The sequence below is a fragment of the Nannospalax galili genome, unplaced genomic scaffold (genome assembly GCF_000622305.1).
Source record: "Nannospalax galili isolate Female #2095 unplaced genomic scaffold, S.galili_v1.0 scaffold1400, whole genome shotgun sequence".
NCBI classification, from domain to species: Eukaryota; Metazoa; Chordata; class Mammalia; order Rodentia; family Spalacidae; genus Nannospalax; species Nannospalax galili.
The window spans coordinates 329,277-346,379 of NW_008345995.1; the positions used below are offsets into that span (position 1 = coordinate 329,277).

Genomic DNA, 17,103 nt, shown 5'->3' on the forward strand with positions numbered 1-17,103 from the left:
CATTTTGCCTTATTGACTGTTCCCTAATTTTTTTTTTTGTTTGCTTGTTTTTAGAGAAGCTTCTGATAACCTTGCAGCACAAAATCTGAAGGGGTCATTTTCTAATGCTTCAGGTATAATTACTAATTACAATCTGGGCATAAGAATGCTGTGTGTGTGTTTGCTTTAAGCACTAAGGACTGAGGCTAACTTACCTTTGGTACTGGAAACCCCTTTTAAAGTAACTTGTAAACAGCCAACTGTACTACATGGAATGTATCCCTACACTTTGAAGCCATCTCCTGGGAACGCTAAAACAACATGAATTTAGGTGGCTCTTCTAACCCTAATCTTACTGTTTACATGTTGATTGAATCTTCATCTGACTCAGTTTACTATAAAATGAAATGTGGATAATTTTCCCCATCAAAGGGACTGAAGAGAAATATCACAAGTCAAGCATGGTGACACATACCTGTGATCCTAACACTCAGGACGCTAAGGCAGGATAGGGAGTCTGAGGCCATCCTGGGCTACAAATATATATAACAAGACCTGTCTCAAGGAAGAAGGCCCAGACTTGGCCTGTCCCTTAGAATCACAACAGGATGTGTATTAATAAGCTGCTGTATCTTTATGGTGTGTTCTAGAAACTGGGCCCAGATCAAGCTATAAATTCTGAAACTCTCTATCTCAGGTTTGTTTGAAATTCACGGAGCAACAGTAGTTCCCATTGTGAGTGTAATAGCCCCAGAAAAGCTGTCGGCCAGCACAAGGAGACGGTATGAGACTCAGGTATGAGGTGTCAGGGTTTCCTTGGCTTTCTAAAGAGAGCTACAGAGAAGCAAGCAGCAGCAAAGGAAAATGCAAATTTCTTCCCCCTTTGCTAACCTGGTGGCTTCTGAAGATCTCATCAATAGAACATCTCCCTGGTGCCACAATTCAGCCCCATCTGTCTTCCAGAGATACCAGTACCCATGAGAAGTGGCCATCAACAGATGATCCCATCTAATCTGCCTCCTGTGACAGTTGAAATTGCCTTTGTTCTAAATAACAAGGGCCAGAGGCCAATCACAAGACTTAGAGCAAGGTTCTCCTTCTGTACATGGTTTTGGTGTCTGCTGTACACCTGTGCTAAGGGCAGAGCAAAATATGAAATACATTGGCATGGATCCAGGCCTCAAATAATGTATAACCTTATAAGCTTATGCATTAGTTAAGAGAACAAATGAATGCTAGAATGGCAAGCTAAATGTGTATGTTAGAGTATGCTATGGACATACAGAAAAGTGGGTATTAAGAGCATTTTTAAACCAGGTATGGTGGTGAGCACTGTAATCCCAGCTACTTGTGAGGCTAATCAGTCACTCAATCCCCTGTCCCCTCCCCTCTCATTCCCTACAAGGTAGATCAAGAGCAAATCTTTAGTGTTTGGAATCCTTTCTATGCCTTAGCTTGTCACCAGGCTGTTTTCTGGAATAGGAAAATGACTTGGTTTAACATGTTCTGAATTCAATTTTCTTATTAGGTGCAAACCCGACTTCAGACTACCCTTGCCAATTTACATCAGAAAAGCAGTGAAATTGAAATTTTGGCTGTAAGTCACTCTTTAACAATTTGAAGATAGCATCTCTCTGCATTGTCAAGTGTGGCTCAGAGTTCAGGGCTTTTTGCTGCTCACAGTGACCTGGCTGTTCTTGCTGTGAACTCTACATACATACAGTCGAAAGCTGTGAAAAGCTGGGGTGAAAAATAGAAAATGGTTGTTTTTCCTCTTTCCTCTCAAAGATGGAGGGGAATGAAAGCCAAACTCATGTTTAGGCCTAAGCATATACATAGCAGCATCAGAGGTTTGGGTGTAAGGTCTAAGAATCTAGAAGTCCAGTCTCCAGTACTAATTAGCTCATCAGTGCTGCGATCTTATGACCACACAGTACACGAAGCCTGCTATAGGGACTGGGGAGATGGCTCAGCAGTTAAAGCACCTGTTTTGCAAGTGTGAAGACCAGAGTTCAGATCCCCAGAACACTCATGTCAGGTAGGCATAGTGGTCTGCCTATAATTCCAGCCTCTGAAGGCAGACAGGGGCTCCCCAAAGCAAGCTGGCTAGATTAGCCACATCAGCAAACTCTGGGTGACTGAAAGACTGCCTCAGTGAATATAGTGGAAGACCAATCAAGAATGATGCCCAACATTGACCTAAGGCCTCCACACACATGCATGCACACGTACACACAGATAAAAATGGGAAAGAAGAAAAATCTCTTTCATAGCAGCGCTATTCATATTGTCCATCCAGTACAGTACAAGTCAATATGTACTGCTTAGAGTGCTTAGTAAATGATGTACATTTCTGTGTATCAACAGGTGGATCTACCCAAAGAAACAATCTTACAATTTCTATCATTAGAGGTAAGAGATATGAACTGTTCCCCACTATGGTCTTTACTGTTAATTTGTCAAATTTGAAAAAAGCTATTTTTTTTTTAGTGATAGTGTTTATCCAGCAGCACCAGAAATTGAACTAGGAACACTGGTCCTTCTATTTACATGTTACATGTATTCCTGAATCAAGGTTACCATGTATTGGAGCCAGGACTTAACCCTAGCAGGCAAGCATAATCTAGGTTCTTAACCACAATACCATGTGTCTCTCAAGTAAACCTCCATCCCAGCTAGGAAAGTGTGTTTGTACAGTACAGCTACATAGAAGAGTCTATTGTTTAAAAAAAAACAAAAACAAAAAACTAAATTTTAGATTGTTTTTCGCATTATACTTTTTATGTGTATGAGTGTTTTGCCTGCATGTAAGTGCAGAAGCCAAAGGGTGTCAGATCCCCTGGAGTTACAATTATTAGATGACTTGTGGGTGCTGGGAACAAAGCCCAGATCCTATGCAAGAGCAACCAGAACTCTGTCCTACTGAGCTGTCTCTCCAGCCCCCAGATGTTTACTTGTATACATTTTTTCAATTTTTAAAAATCTGAAGTTTCTAGGCCAGCCGAGGTGGTGCATACCTTTAGTCCCAACACTCAGGGGGGCAGAGGCAGGTGGGTCTCTGTGAGTTCAAGGCCAGCCTGGTCTACATAGTGAGTTCCAGGCCAGCTGGGGCTACAGGGAGACCCTGTCTCAAAAGACTTAAAATATATATTTAAAAAAAATGTTTAAATATAAAGTTTCTCTTGCTAGTGATTGTTTTTTACTTTACATTTTTTGTGAGACAGGATCTCACCATGTAGCCAGCTCAAACTGTAGTGATCCTCAGCCTCCCAAGTGCTGAGATTACAGGTTATAGGTGATTTTTTAAACTTTTTTTAATCAAAGAATACTTTCTTATCCAGCTAATATTTAAACAGATTAAAAATAAACTGATTGTGCATCGTGACCAACACGTGTAACTTCAGCACTAAGAAATGTCAGATAATGCTATATAGTAAGATCCTGTTATCTTACAAATAAGCATACACCACTGTTAGCAGTTTGCTGATTTATGGTCCTCAAAGTAGATAGACATTAAACAAAGTATCTCCATTTTACACTAAGTAAACAACAACAAAAACAGATCCCAAGTCACATTAGCACGCAGGTGTTAGGCATTAGCACTCCTGGGTGCTAAATACCTGTATTTTTAAAGAAAGTGATCTTTCAAGGAAGAGCCAGAGCAGTCTCCCCACCAGTTGTCTCTATAACCGACTCTTGATATACTGAATGGGAGAATGACACTGGCATTTCATCAGTGACCCAGGAAGAGGCCAGGTTTGATACACCCTACTGTTTGGTTCTGATACATCTTGTCTGATCTTTCCTAGTGGGATGCTGATGAACAGGCATTTAACACAACTGTAAAGCAGCTGCTGTCACGCCTGCCAAAACAGAGATACCTCAAATTAGTCTGTGACGAAATTTATAAGATCAAAGTTGAAAAAAAGTAAGTTATCCCTTAGGTCTGGCAGATTTCACCTGGTTAAAATCCAGGAGGGGTTTCAGGAGCGTCTTGTCTTTAAGTCTGACAGCTAACAAGTTGTTAGAACTGTGGTTGGCAACCAGTAACTCTTACTCAGGCTCTCAATCACTGAGAATCTTGTAATACAGCATTGTAGGCCTGAGCATAGCTATCCCAGTTAGAACACTGTTCAACCAGGAAACTTCTAAATGTATGTTGAATTTTTTTATATTGGGGGCAGGGGGCAGTATGGTATGTGCATGCATGTGGAGGTCCAGGTCAATGTTTGGCATCTTCAATCATACGCCACTCTTTCCTTTTTGAGATAGGGTCTTTCCCTGAACCTGAAGCTCATCAGTCAGCTAGGCTGACTAGCATCAGTGAGCTTCAGGGACCTGCCTGTCTCTACTTCATCCATGACTGAGGTTACAGGTATGCACCACCATGCTGAGGTTTTTACATGGGTTCTAGGGATCTGAACTCAAACTCAAGTCCTTGTGCTTATGTGGCAGGCACTTTACTTGGCCCATCTCCTGAACCTCTAAAAAGTATGTTTAAATGAAAGAAATGAGCCAGACATGGTGGTACATATAGCTGTAATCATAGCACAAAGGTGGTAGAGACAGAAGAATCAGGAGTTCAAGGAGTCTGGGTTAAACAAGGCTGTCTCAAACAAAAAATAAGAAAAACAGAACTATAACTACTTTGCTTTAGGTCTTTGGGTCAAAATGCCAATCCTTCATGTTATCATTGCACTTAAAGGACAAGGATGCTGGTGAGAGGCTCAACAGTAAGCTCCTACATAGAACCTGTAACTGCAGATTCATGCCAGTCATAGCTTCAGTAAAGCTTATACACATTCTAGTGATTAGTCTTCTACCATATTTTTAATTAAACAAGCTCTTAAGTATCCTGGGGCTCGAGAGATGGCTCACTGGTTAAGAGCACTGACTGCTCTTGCAGAGGACCCAGGTTCAATTCCCAGCACCCATATGGCAGCTATGAACCGTCCTTGACTCCAGTTCCAGGGCAATCCGAAGCCCTCTTCTGACCTCCGTGGCATTGCACAACACAGGTGCACTCACATACATGCAAGCAATACACTCATACACATAAATTTTTTTTTAAAAAGTGTCCTAGAAGTATTAGCCCTGTTCTTCACCCACCAAACTAAGTCTGTCATCATACCTGTCTTCTCCTTTCTTCTGCAGGGTGTCGGTGCTATTCCTGTACAGCTACAGAGATGACTACTACAGAATCCTATTTTAACCTCATGAACTGTCATAACATTGTCCAAATGGACGGGCTTATACTGAAGTAGAATGTTGTGCATTCAATGTCATTTTAAATTAGCTTGAAATTCTAAGAAGCTGTCCTACAAAGTTGAGCTTTGTCAGGTTTTCATGTTTAATGTATTATAAATTTATCTTTTTGGATATAATAAATGCTTTCTAATATTTGCTTTCTAGTTACAATTCTATCAATACTAAAGGTTTTATGGGCCAGACGTGGTGGTGCACACCTTTAATCCCAGCACTTGGGAGGCAGAGGCAGGTGGATCTCTGTGAGTTCAAGGCCAGCCTAGTCAACATAGCGAGTTCCAGGCCAATTGGAGCTACAGGGAGACCCTGTCTCAAAAAAAAAAAAAAAGTTTTATGGAGTCAAGCATGGTAGCAGATGCCTTTAGTTCCAGCACTCAGGAGGCAGAGCAAGTGTATCTCTGTAAAATCAAGCCCAGCCTGGTCTACATAGTGAATTCCAGGCCAGCTGGGGCTACAGGGAGAACCTGTCTCAATAAATGGAAGGAAGGAAGGAGGGAGAAAAGATAAAGGTTATATGGAACTGGAGATAGAAATAGCCTTGTTTTTCTCTTGATCCTAAACACTAAGCACATGAAAATGTCCTAACATTTTGTTTCCTAGTAGATAAATAGCCATAGAGACAAAAATCATCCCCCTTGGAATCTGTTTTGTCTTTTTGGCTGTTTTGGGGTAGAAAAGCGGATAGGTTTTGAGACAATGTTTTACTATGGAGCCTAGGCTGGCCTCAAACTCAAGAATCCTCCTTCCTGTTTAGCCTCCTAACTGGGATTACAGGCTTGTGCCACACCAGGCTGAATTTTTTTGAATCATGTAATATTTATCCTAATGTGATTAAACAAACTCTCGTTTGCCTACAAAAACTCATTCAGACTGAATCATAGTGGTACAATTACACAACCAGGGCCTATGAGATCACTTGTAGGTATAAGAGTACTTGCTGCCAAGCCCAATGATCTTAGTTCAATCCCTGGGACACACATGGAAAGAGGAGAGGACTCATCAAATTGTCCTGTGACTTCCACCCATGAACAGTGGTACAAACACTCAAAAATAAATGTAATTTTTCAGCTTTACAACCAGGTAAGAATGCTTATAACATATCTTTTTATAAAATTGTCAGGTTTCAATTCCAATAGCCTAGAAGGCAAAAACCATTAAGTAATCATATCATTCTAGAATCAGTAGTTATTGCCAGAACTATTAATTTGGGATAGAAGGAATAAGGGACAGCAAATGCTGATAGGTTTAATGATACACAGCTCTTCAGAGATGACTACAGAGGCTCTTTAAAGCTGTAATCCAGGAACATTCGGCCATGCAACAAATATGTAAAATAAACTGGCTTCTTACCACAACTGCCCTATGAACATCCCAGCCCCTCTCCAAAATGACCTTACATGTAAGCAGTTACTTATGGTGGGGGACCAAAAGTCTAACTTATGACCAAAATCACAAAAACAATAGCCAATAGCAGTTCTGTGGTTAGGTGAAGCCAGTGCCCTTCACTGTGCTGGTTTGGTCTTCTTACTCTTGTTTTTCTTGTCCCTCTTCTTCAGCCCATCCATGTTAGCTCTCAGCAGGTTTGAATACGCCTGAAAGACAGAACATGCCCTCAGCAGGAAATGGTACAAACTGAAGTAGCTACTGTTTGCACAGTAGACTTAGGGGAGCCAAATGAGAAAAGCCTACTGAAGCATCATGGGACATGTGCACCAGGAACTGCTACACCATTAAAGGCACTTTAACAGTATACTAGCTTCTGCAACACTCCTCTACGGGGAGTTGCAGGCTTTTCACTTTTTTAAAACAAAAAGGGGAAAACTTCAGACCACTTATTTGATATTATAGACAGAACGTATCTGAAGTCTAAGCAAAATGTAACCTTAAAAAGTTAAAAGAAATACCATTGTTGAAATTCGGCCTAGTGGTTTTTACTTGAAAACTATAAAACATCACAGGAGAAAGTTGGGTGTGGTGGCACACACCTTCAGTTCCAGCACTGGGGAGGGAGAGGGAGAGGGAGGCGGATCTCCGTGAGTTCAAGGGCAGTCTGGTCTACATAGTGAGTTCCAGGCTGGCTGAGGCTACAGTGAAACCTTGTCCCAAAAAGACCAAAAAAATAAGGAAAAAAAAAAAATCACAGGAGAGCAATGAAGCCAAGTCCCAATCCCAATCCAGTGTTCATTAGTAATGCAAACTCTTGCCATGAGGTGGAAGCTGTGAGGAACCCTTACGACTCACCATCTGAAACTTATTCACTTCTTTGGAGCTCACCTAGAAAAGGAAAAAAAGAGGTCACTGCTTTTTATGCATATAGATATTATTTCTCCCACCCAGACAGTATCCTAGAATGCTTCATGAAGACACTATCTAAATCTTTAAAATACTGATTCCCAACTTCAAGGGCCAGAACGCAGTAAGGGCTAATTTTCCATTCTACCTTGCTCTGAAGAACAAAGTAGCTCTGCACCTTCTCACATGAGCACTGAACAAAGATGGGAAGGCAAAAGTGGGCTCCTATCAAACCAGTTTTTCACCTTTGTTAAAATCCCTTCTTATACAAGCCAGGAGTGGTGTCCATTCCTGTAATTCCTATAATCCCAGCATTCATGAGGCAAAGGAGGAAGGATCAAATTGGAGACCAGTCAAAGGTACAGACCCTGCCTTAAAAAAAAAAAAAAAAAAAATCCTCAACTTCAAATCTTTTTAAAATCCAACATGTCATTTTAAGAAACAATATAGGTCCTGGGGCTGGAAGTGCAGTCAATGGCCAAGTGATTGCCTAGCATGAGGAAGATCCTGTCCTTAATTATCAGCTAGAGGCACAGACAAGAGTGAGAGAGACAGAGACAGAGGCACACACAAAATCAATTTTGCTGGACATAACAATACACACCTGTAATTTCAACACAGGTTGAAGCAGGAGGATCATAAGTTCAAAGATCCTACCCCAAAAAAGAAAAATTCAGCTCACTAGCCAAGTGGAGTGGGTTGCACCTGTAATCTCAGCTACCTGGAAGATTATGAGTTCAAGGCCAGCCTGTCTCAAAAAAGAAAAGAAAAGACCCCCAGCTTACCACGGTGCTGATCTTCTTTTTCCCATCGGTGGCCCTCAACAGACACTTGTTTTCTGCGGGCTCCACGCCCTCCACGGAACCCTTCCGTGGAGTGGGTTTGGTGCGACCATCATCTGCGAGAAAAATACAGCCTGGTAAACACGGCCACATACTTGCTGATAGTTCGAAAGAAAAGAGAGAAGGGATACGGGTGTCCTATTCTACCGTCCCTACTCTGGATTCCGTTAAACTAATCACCCATCACCACTTGGGGCTGAGATTTGGGTGCCTGACAGAAAGCTGGGTTCTGGCTCGCCTAGGGCCCACTGTGACCAGTGACTGGGTGCTGGGACCACAGCGACCACACTTCCTCGCATTTCCGGGGCCCTGAAGCCTGGATGTGCCGGGGCTAGGAGGAGAAAGGCGGAACAGCCGCAGACCCGCTCTCGAGGCCCCCCGGACACCGGCAGCTCCCAGGCTGCCCTCCCCACACCCCACTTGCCTCCCGCCCTGCCCCGACGGCTGCTTACATTTCTTCAAGGTGATAAACACGCTGCCCGAAGACCGGCACTTCTGGAAGAGCCTGGTCAGCTCCGTCAGGAACTGGAACACAACAGGCCCCGTTAGGTCGCTCAAGTCCTCGCCGCGCCGCGTCAAGGCCCTGCCCCTCCCACAAAGGAGTACACGGGTCCCCGCATCACCCCCAACTGCGCCCCGCCCGCCACATCCTCCTGTACCTGCTCGCTCTCCAGCAACACCATCCCAACCTCAGCAGATCCCAACTTCGTGTACAAACCCTGCCAGCGGTTACAGCCGGAAGTCCCGCCCACACTGGATGGGACTTCCGCCGTTAAGTAGCAAGTCTCTTCCACCAATCCCTGCGTCCGTTTCACCCGCCTTGCGCTTGCGCTTTCAGACGCCCCCATCAGTCCAGGATGAGGAATAGTCTTGGACTGTCTTGGAGTTTCGCTCCTGACGGGTTCGCCCCAGTCGTGTGAGGGAATGAGAACAAAAGAGAGGTTTGATAGAAACGTATAGTCAGCTCTATTTTGAGCAGGTTACCTAACATTCCATTGCCTAAGTTTCCTCATCTTTAAAGTGAGGTTTACAGTATCTCCTTCACAATATGGTTCTGAAGAACAGGTGGATTTATAGTCAAATATAGAACATTGTCTGGTACATAGAAAGTGATAAGCACAGTCATTGTTTTTAATGTGTATTTTATTGAGTTTTTGTGTATTTCATATACTAGCTCTTAATCAAATTTAGACCCCCTCCTCCATCCACAGCCCTCATAGCCCCACCACCACCAGATTTCATGCATTCTGTCATATATGTTAAGACTCATCCAGTCAAGTTTTTTTTTTTAACTTATTGTCGTTGCCATATAATAAATTTGGTTTGTTATGCAATACTAGAGAGTGAACTCCAGGCATTGTATATGCTAGGCAAATGCTTTACCAGTGAACCACATGCCCATCCCAAGTCATTTAATAAAATTGGACACCTTCTAGACAGGCTGGGTGGCCTCCTAAAAGCCAACCCACAGCTCTAGCACCCTTGACTAGAATCCAGTCTTCTGCCTCTGGGTTTAGTCAGGAGATTTGGGCTCTAGGCCCTGCTCTGCTAGTAGCCAACTTGGATTCTTCTGTAAGGTCATGCATTCAGTCTTGCAAAATGTTTTTGCTGAGTGCATTTTAGCCTGTGCAAGACAATTTTAGGGGTTGGAGATACAGCAATACACAAGACATGCAAGTTCCTGGTTCCATAGAACTTGAGATGAAAGGTAGGAAGGAAATAACAACCAAAACAAGTTGAGTAGTACAGCTTCAGATAATGAATGCTGTGAAGACAGCTAAGCGGGGTGATACAATGGCAGTGACGGGGTCACTTTACACTGTGATCTGGGGAGTTTCCCCTGAAAAGAATGACTTTGGACTGAAAGATAAAGGGACCAGACATCCAAAATTCTGGGGACACAGTGTTTCAGAACAAGGGAATGTCTAGAACAAGGACCTCAAAGAGGAAACCAGTTGCCCCAAGTCAGCAAACCCAAGTGGTGCTAGTGGGAAGGGGGGTTACAGCGATGTCAGAGAGATGCAGCTCAGCAATAGTACCACAAATCTGAGGAGTTCCCCACTTAGGAATCTCTATTCAGATAAAGTTAGATCTTTGATTATATTACAGAACATAATTTCAGTTCAGAGTCAGAATGTGAAGTAAAGTTACCAGAATTTATTTAAGTAGAGCTAAGAGAATACAGACTTTAGATTTAAGCCCCAGGAGTTAGAGAAAGGGGTGCTTAAGAAAAGGGCAGTATGGGGCTGGAGAGATGGCTCAGTGATTAAGAGCACTGGCTGCTCTTTCAGAGGACCTGGGTTCAAATCCCAGCACCCACATGGTGGCTAACAACTGTTCATAACTCCAGTTCCAGGGGATCCAACACCCTCTTCTGACCTCCAAGGGCATTGCATAACACGGGTGCACTTACATACATGCCAGCAATATACTCAAACACATAAAATAATTTTTTTTAAAAAAAAGGCTGTACATCCTCACACACATGCACACTGAGACATGGGCATGGATTGAGAGAGTCAAAGAGATGATTTTGCAATTTTTGAAGTTACATTATTCAAAGGATATAATTCATAACACAGTTTAAAGATTAGCAAATTTTACAAGTAACTTTAAAACATGAGCTGGTCTCTGGTGGCACACACCTTAAATTCCAGCACTCAGGAGGCAGAGGCAGGCAGATCTGTATGAATTCGAAGCCAGCCTGGTCTACATAGTGAGTTCCAGATCAGCCAAGCCTGTGAAATGAGACCCTGTCTAAAACACAGGGGTGGGTGGTTTACTTAAAAGGACTTTTTTTGTACATGAAATTGTAAGGTGGTTTTATGAGGTCCACTGTTTACATTTAGGGATAAGAGAGGACTGGTAATAGCTAAACGCAAGGCTGTCAACAATCTGACCCTAAATCAGCAGTTTGTTGTTTTAGTGTCTTTGTTTGACATGTCTTTAGGAAGTCGGGCACTGTCTCTGCAGGAAATTTTGGTGTTACCAGTTGTGTTGACGTTTCTTGACTTTCAGCCAGCAAGAAATACAAACTAGATCCGAGGGTGAGGGGCTTCTCTCACTTTCCAAATCCTCATAGTTTTTTCTGTCTTTCTATCCTGCCTCAAGGGCAGAGAGAGCATGTGGAAGGAGTGAAAGAGTACAGAGAAGTAGCCAGGGATTAGATCACATCATAGGGCCTATAACTATAGTAAATGTGGATGTTGTTCCAGATATAAAGAGGCCACAGGGGTGTGTCTCACTGGTAGAACATTTGTCTAGTATGCATGAATTCACCATTAAAAAAATTAAACCCCCAAAGAAAGTTCTTGATTAAGGAAGAAAACTTCCTTGTCAGAACTATGACAATCATATTTATATTTAAAAGATCCCCTATCAGGGCTGGAGAGATGGCTCAGCACTTAAGAACACTGGTTGTTCTTGCAGAAGACCTGGGTTCAAATCCCAGCACCCACATGGCAGCCATGGAACTGTCCATAACTCCAGTTCCAGGGGATCTGACGGCCTCTTCTGTCCTCCGTGGGCATTGCACAACATGGGTGCACTTACCTACACGCAGGCAATACACTCATACACATAAAATAAAACTAATAAATAATAAATAAATAAATAAATAATCCCTTGTCTATGGTGTAGAGACTATAGAAAAAGATGGCAGGGTCCAGCTTGATGGCAAATGCCTGTAACCCCAGGACTAGGTAAATTAAAGAAAGAAGACAGAAGCAAGTTTCAGGCCATCCTGGACTCCAGAATGAGTTCTAGGCCAGTTCTTCCTTGGCTTATGGCCTCTTCTTCAAATCACGACAAGTGATTTCTTGTTTTCATTGTCACATCTACTACTGACTGTAAATAATGTTCCTGCCTTCTTAGGAGAATGCTTCAGGTTCCCATTGGGCCAGTTGCCTGAATAATCCACTATAATCTTTCTATCTCAACATCCTTAATTTGATCATATCTGCAAAGTGGTTTAAAGGTATGAAGTAAATTATCAAGTTCCAGAGATTAGGGCATAGACATCCTTGGGGGTGGGGGGCATCAGCCTACCACAGAAGTCATTGCAGAAATCCAGCTGCTAGCATGTCTGCAACAGGATTAGGATATACTTTGACAATAGAGCCAACAGGATTCAAGTGCCTTGGATGTGAATTAATACTAAAGGGAAAAGAGCAATCCTCTCAAAACCAACTGGGTCAGGTCTGTCACAGCAATATCCCACTCTTGGTACCAATTTCTGTTTTAGTTGGCCTTCAATTACTGCAACAAAACACTCTGACCAAAACCAACTTGGGGAGGAAAGGGTTTATTTGGCTTATGAGATGTTACAGTTCATCACTGAGAGAGCCCAAGGTAGGAACTCAGAGCAGGAACCTGGAGGCAGGAGCTGAAGAACACGCCATGGAGGAACGCTGCTTATTGGCTTGCTCCCCTGACCCACGTTCAGCTTGCTTTCTTATAAAATACAGAATTATCTGTCCAGGGTGGCACCACCCACAGTGGGTTGGACCCTCCCACTTCACCTAACAATCAAGAAAATGCCCCACAAATACAGCCACAGGCCAGTCCAACGGAGGCAATTCCCCAAATAAGGCTCCCTCAACCCAGGTATGTCAGGTTGACAATTAAAGCTATCCAACACAGGGATGGTCCATGAGTTTTTCTTTAAGTAACTGAATAGAATGATTGGCTGCCACTTATTAAATAGGAAAGACATGGGGAGTAAACAGTTCTATGAAAAATCAAGTTTTGATGTCATTTAATATCTAAGATGCATTTTTACGTGTCTAAGTGGAACTACCAAGTAAGCAGCTGACTATATAAGTTTGGAGTCAACAGAGAGGTTGTGGGAAGCAGGCGTGGTCGAGCTGGCCAAGATGGCGCCCTGGCTGGCTGCCAAGCCTCGTGCCCCTCACTTGTTTACTCCAACCTGCGCAAGCACAATAAGCCCGATCATGTGCTGCCTGCTTGATCAGAGACATCATCGAGTATGATCCTGCTACGTGGCCCAATAAGCTGCCACTCTGCCTGCCCGCTACGTGTGCGTGTGTGCCCTGATTGGTCCTGGCTGGGGGGAGGGCTGTTGGGAACGCTATATGAAGAGCTGAAGTGTGTAATAAAGAGAGAGAGAGGGGAGAGAGTGAGAAGAAGAAGCCTGAACCTCACCTTGGTGTCTGTGTCGTCTTTCCTCGGCTCTGCTGGACGGAGTCGTGGCTTGCGGCAAGAGGTAGAAGTTATAAGTAAAAATTGTGAGTTATCTGTATATGCTTAAGGACTAGCACAGACTGGAAAAGTCTGGTGAAAACCCTTTCTATGAGCTGCCTACACAGGACACTCTGCGACAGCCACCACTATGAATAACTAACTGCTATAGAGCCCTGGTTGGCCAGATTGACCAACTGTAGGTCATTTGCACCAGTCCAAGTGCTGAGAGTGTGAGATGGTGACCCTCTGACCTGTTTATTTTTTTTTATTGCATCTCATCAAGACCCATACAAGGTAGAATTAAAAATTGTTTAAGATTCTGGGGAACAACTAACATAAGGTCATTATGTGAGAACAAGAAGTGAGCAAAGGGTTCTGACACTAGAAAGAAAGTGTGAAATTATCAGAGAGTAAACATCTTTGAGATGTGTTGTCCGATTTCCAGGAAATGGGAGAACCCACTGGTAACCAAGGTCATGAAAGAGAGACCAGTTACCAGTTACCGTGGGTGAGAGCTAGGAGCTGATCTAGATAATGATCACTGCACTCTGAGCACCTATCATTCCTTGACCCTTGAATGCCATTTTTTAGAGTCATGGAGTAGGTAGGTGCTAGAAGCACAAGGGTAAAGGAAATGGCTGTGCCTTTGAGAAGCACTAAGCCTGGAGGCTGTGGTCCATCTGTAGCCCCATCAGAATTGGCCTGCAGTGTAGATGCCTCTCACTGCTTCCCATACACTCACTCACATCTCATCACTCAAGAGTCAGGTCAGATGACCTCCTGGGTGAAGGCTGTAGGCCACCTCACAACAGAGGAAACTACTGCAGTCACAGAAGTGCCCAGGAGTCTGAGTTTCAGCATCATCCTTGGGCCAGTACAGTACAGCTATGGGCAGAGTGTCTTCAGCCTTGACTTTGCTCTGGAAATGAAGAGAGCACCTGTTCTGAAGTCAGAGGGGTCAGTCACCTCTATTAATTACTAACAACTACTTAGGTCAAAAAGAAATAATTATGTTTTCTCCATCAACCTTATAAAGACTTCATAAAATGTCATATGTAAGCCAGGAGTGGTAGTATGCATCTGTAACCCCAGCACTGAGGAGACGAAGCAAGAGGATCACTGTGGGTTTGAGACCAGCCACGGCTCCATAGCAAGACTCTAAGAAAAGAAGTGCCATATATACCCTCAGGCTTGCACTTATATGGTAAATGTATATTTAAAGTTAAATGAATTTGGGGCTGGAGAGATGGCTCAGTGGCTAAGAACACTGTTCTTGCATAAGACCCAGGTTCGAATCCCAGAACCCACATGGTAGCTAACAACTCTCCATAACTCCAGTTCCAGGGGATCAGACAGCCTCTTCTGTCCTCCTCGGGCACTGCACGACATGGGTGCACTTACTTACATGCAGTCATAACACTCATACACATAAAATAAAAATAATAAATAAATAAATATTAAAGTTAAATGAATTTAAATTTAATTTTGAAAGTTTAATTCCTGGCTAGAGAAGAAACTCAGTGGCAGTGTTCAGCTAGCATGCACAAGGCCCTGAGTTCAATTCCCAGTATCATAACAGATAAATATTTAATTCTTCAGTCACACTAGCCACATTTCAAGGATTCAATAGCCACATGTGACTGGAACAGTGTTCTACATCAATAACAACAAGCCCAGCACATAATAAATGCTCAATAAACTGTATCAAATCACATTGCTATTTATAGACCATATACCCTACATCACCCATCACCATCCTGATTTTTGTCAATATCTTAATAATACTGGTATTTTTCCTTAAGTTGACTCAATATCATTAGTGTAAATAGAAAATCAGTGTCGTTTGCTGCAAATAAAAGGAATCATAAAAATAAGTACCATGAAAAAATAATCTTGCTAAATTTAAAATGCTTAGTTTTAAAAACTTGAAACAATGAGTAAAATGGAGCTAACTGATTTATAAGATCATAATCAAGAACAGATTCCTCTATGAGAAAAATGGCATTGTTTATGATCAGTAAGGAATGAAGGTAGCTTAGGTTACAATGCTACTGAGAGTGCCTATCAGTAAGTCATGTTTAAGTTCTGATGTTGCCTGACAAAATTTGAACTTGAAATTATGTGTGCTTGAATTCCTCAGTCACACTATGGTAACATATTAATCAAATGGTAATTTAAATAATAAAGGTTAATAACGTTTGGCCCTTGGGGCAAAGAAGTAAGTGTATGAGGCCTGGAGCTGAGTCACTGTCCCCAGGTCATGTAGTGGAACTGTAATTCCCCCTCTGTCATCATAGGCCCTAGAGACACAGGGTGAACAGCCTGGACTGGGGGTCTTGGGTTGCCCTGGCCCCTCATTTTGTGTGAGACCTTGGGTAAATTACTTACCAGGACCTTATCCTGTTCATAGAACCTAGCCCAGAGTTATTTTTTAATTGCAAGAAGATAATCCATGCAAAGTACTGACAGTGATCACACAACATTTTATTTTTTTTTAACCATCATTGTCCTAGTTTGTTCTTCATTGGTGTGACAAAATACTCTGACCATTACCTACTTGAGGAGGAAAGGGCTTATTTGTCTTACATCTCCCAGGTCACTGTTCATCAGGGAGCCCAAGGCAGGAACTCAGGGCAGGAACCTGGAGGCAGGAGCTGGAGCACAGGCCATGGAGGAACACTGCTTACTGGCTTGCTCCCCTGGCCCCTGCTCAGCCTGCTTTCTTATGCAACACAGGCCCACCTGCCCAGGGGTGGCACCACCCACAGTGGGCTGGGTCCTCCCACATCACTCATCAAGAAGATGCCCCTCAGACATGGCCACAGCCAGTCCAACAGAGGAAATTCCCCAATTGAGGCTCCCTCAACCCAGGTGTGTCAAATTGAGACTAAAGCTATCCAGCACAATCATATAAAAGCTTACACCAATTACTAAAGTCACTTCCACTTCCAAGATTCTGAGCAGTGGGAGGGCATGAGGTCACATGCCTGTAAACCCAGCACTCAGGAAGCAGGGCAGGAAGATAGAGTTGAAGGCCAGGTTGGTCTACCTAGGGAGTTCCAGCCAGCCAGGGCCACATAGCCAGGCCCTGTCTGCAAAAAACTTTCTGAGGACTGAAAAGATGGCTCAGAAGTTAAGAGCACAGGCTACTCTTCCAGAGGACCAGGTTCAGTTCCCAGCACCAACATGATGGCTCACACCATCTGTAACTCTGGTGCCAAGGGATCCCAAGGCCTCTTTTGGCCTCTGCCAGCATTGCACGCATAGGTACATTAATATACATGCAGGCCAAGCACTCATACACATAAAAAAATTAAAATAAACTTTTTAAATTATTTAGTTAATAACCATATAATTAGAAGAAGCATTTCATTACAACGCATTGACATATTCAATAACAATTTCCAGAGCTAAGATGCATCTCTTTCTAAATTGGCTGTAATTTTTAAGTTTACAGTTGAATTATTTTTACAATTATACAATATTGTACTCCATATAAACCCTGTAAGACATAAAATTAAAT

At 42.9% G+C, this 17,103-nt stretch overlaps 2 protein-coding genes across 4 annotated transcripts in view; one reads left to right on the forward strand and one right to left on the reverse strand.

Annotated features, from left to right (window-relative positions):
• Eif2ak4 (eukaryotic translation initiation factor 2 alpha kinase 4) overlaps positions 1-5,383 on the forward strand; it is a 115,612-nt gene extending 110,229 nt beyond the window's left edge. For 2 of the 3 annotated variants that reach the window (XM_008842309.3, XM_029567910.1), the window contains 6 exons: positions 55-113; positions 677-774; positions 1,508-1,576; positions 2,347-2,391; positions 3,789-3,907; positions 5,134-5,380. In XM_008842309.3, coding sequence (XP_008840531.1) covers positions 55-113; positions 677-774; positions 1,508-1,576; positions 2,347-2,391; positions 3,789-3,907; positions 5,134-5,191 — 448 coding nt within the window. In that variant the 3' untranslated portion in view covers positions 5,192-5,380. Of the gene's footprint in view, positions 1-54; positions 114-676; positions 775-1,507; positions 1,577-2,346; positions 2,392-3,788; positions 3,908-5,133 lie in introns of all 3 variants that reach the window. The other variant, XM_029567909.1, reaches the window with a different exon arrangement.
• A 1,081-nt stretch (positions 5,384-6,464) lies between these two features.
• On the reverse strand, positions 6,465-9,143 carry Srp14 (signal recognition particle 14). The gene is made up of 5 exons (XM_008842310.3): positions 9,038-9,143; positions 8,831-8,903; positions 8,322-8,434; positions 7,486-7,518; positions 6,465-6,836 (listed from the first exon to the last, which is right to left on the reverse strand). The coding sequence occupies exons 1-5, from the start codon at positions 9,059-9,061 to the stop codon at positions 6,747-6,749; spliced, it is 333 nt and encodes a 110-aa protein (XP_008840532.1). The 5' UTR covers positions 9,062-9,143; the 3' UTR covers positions 6,465-6,746.
• Between the last annotated feature and the right edge of the window lie 7,960 nt (positions 9,144-17,103).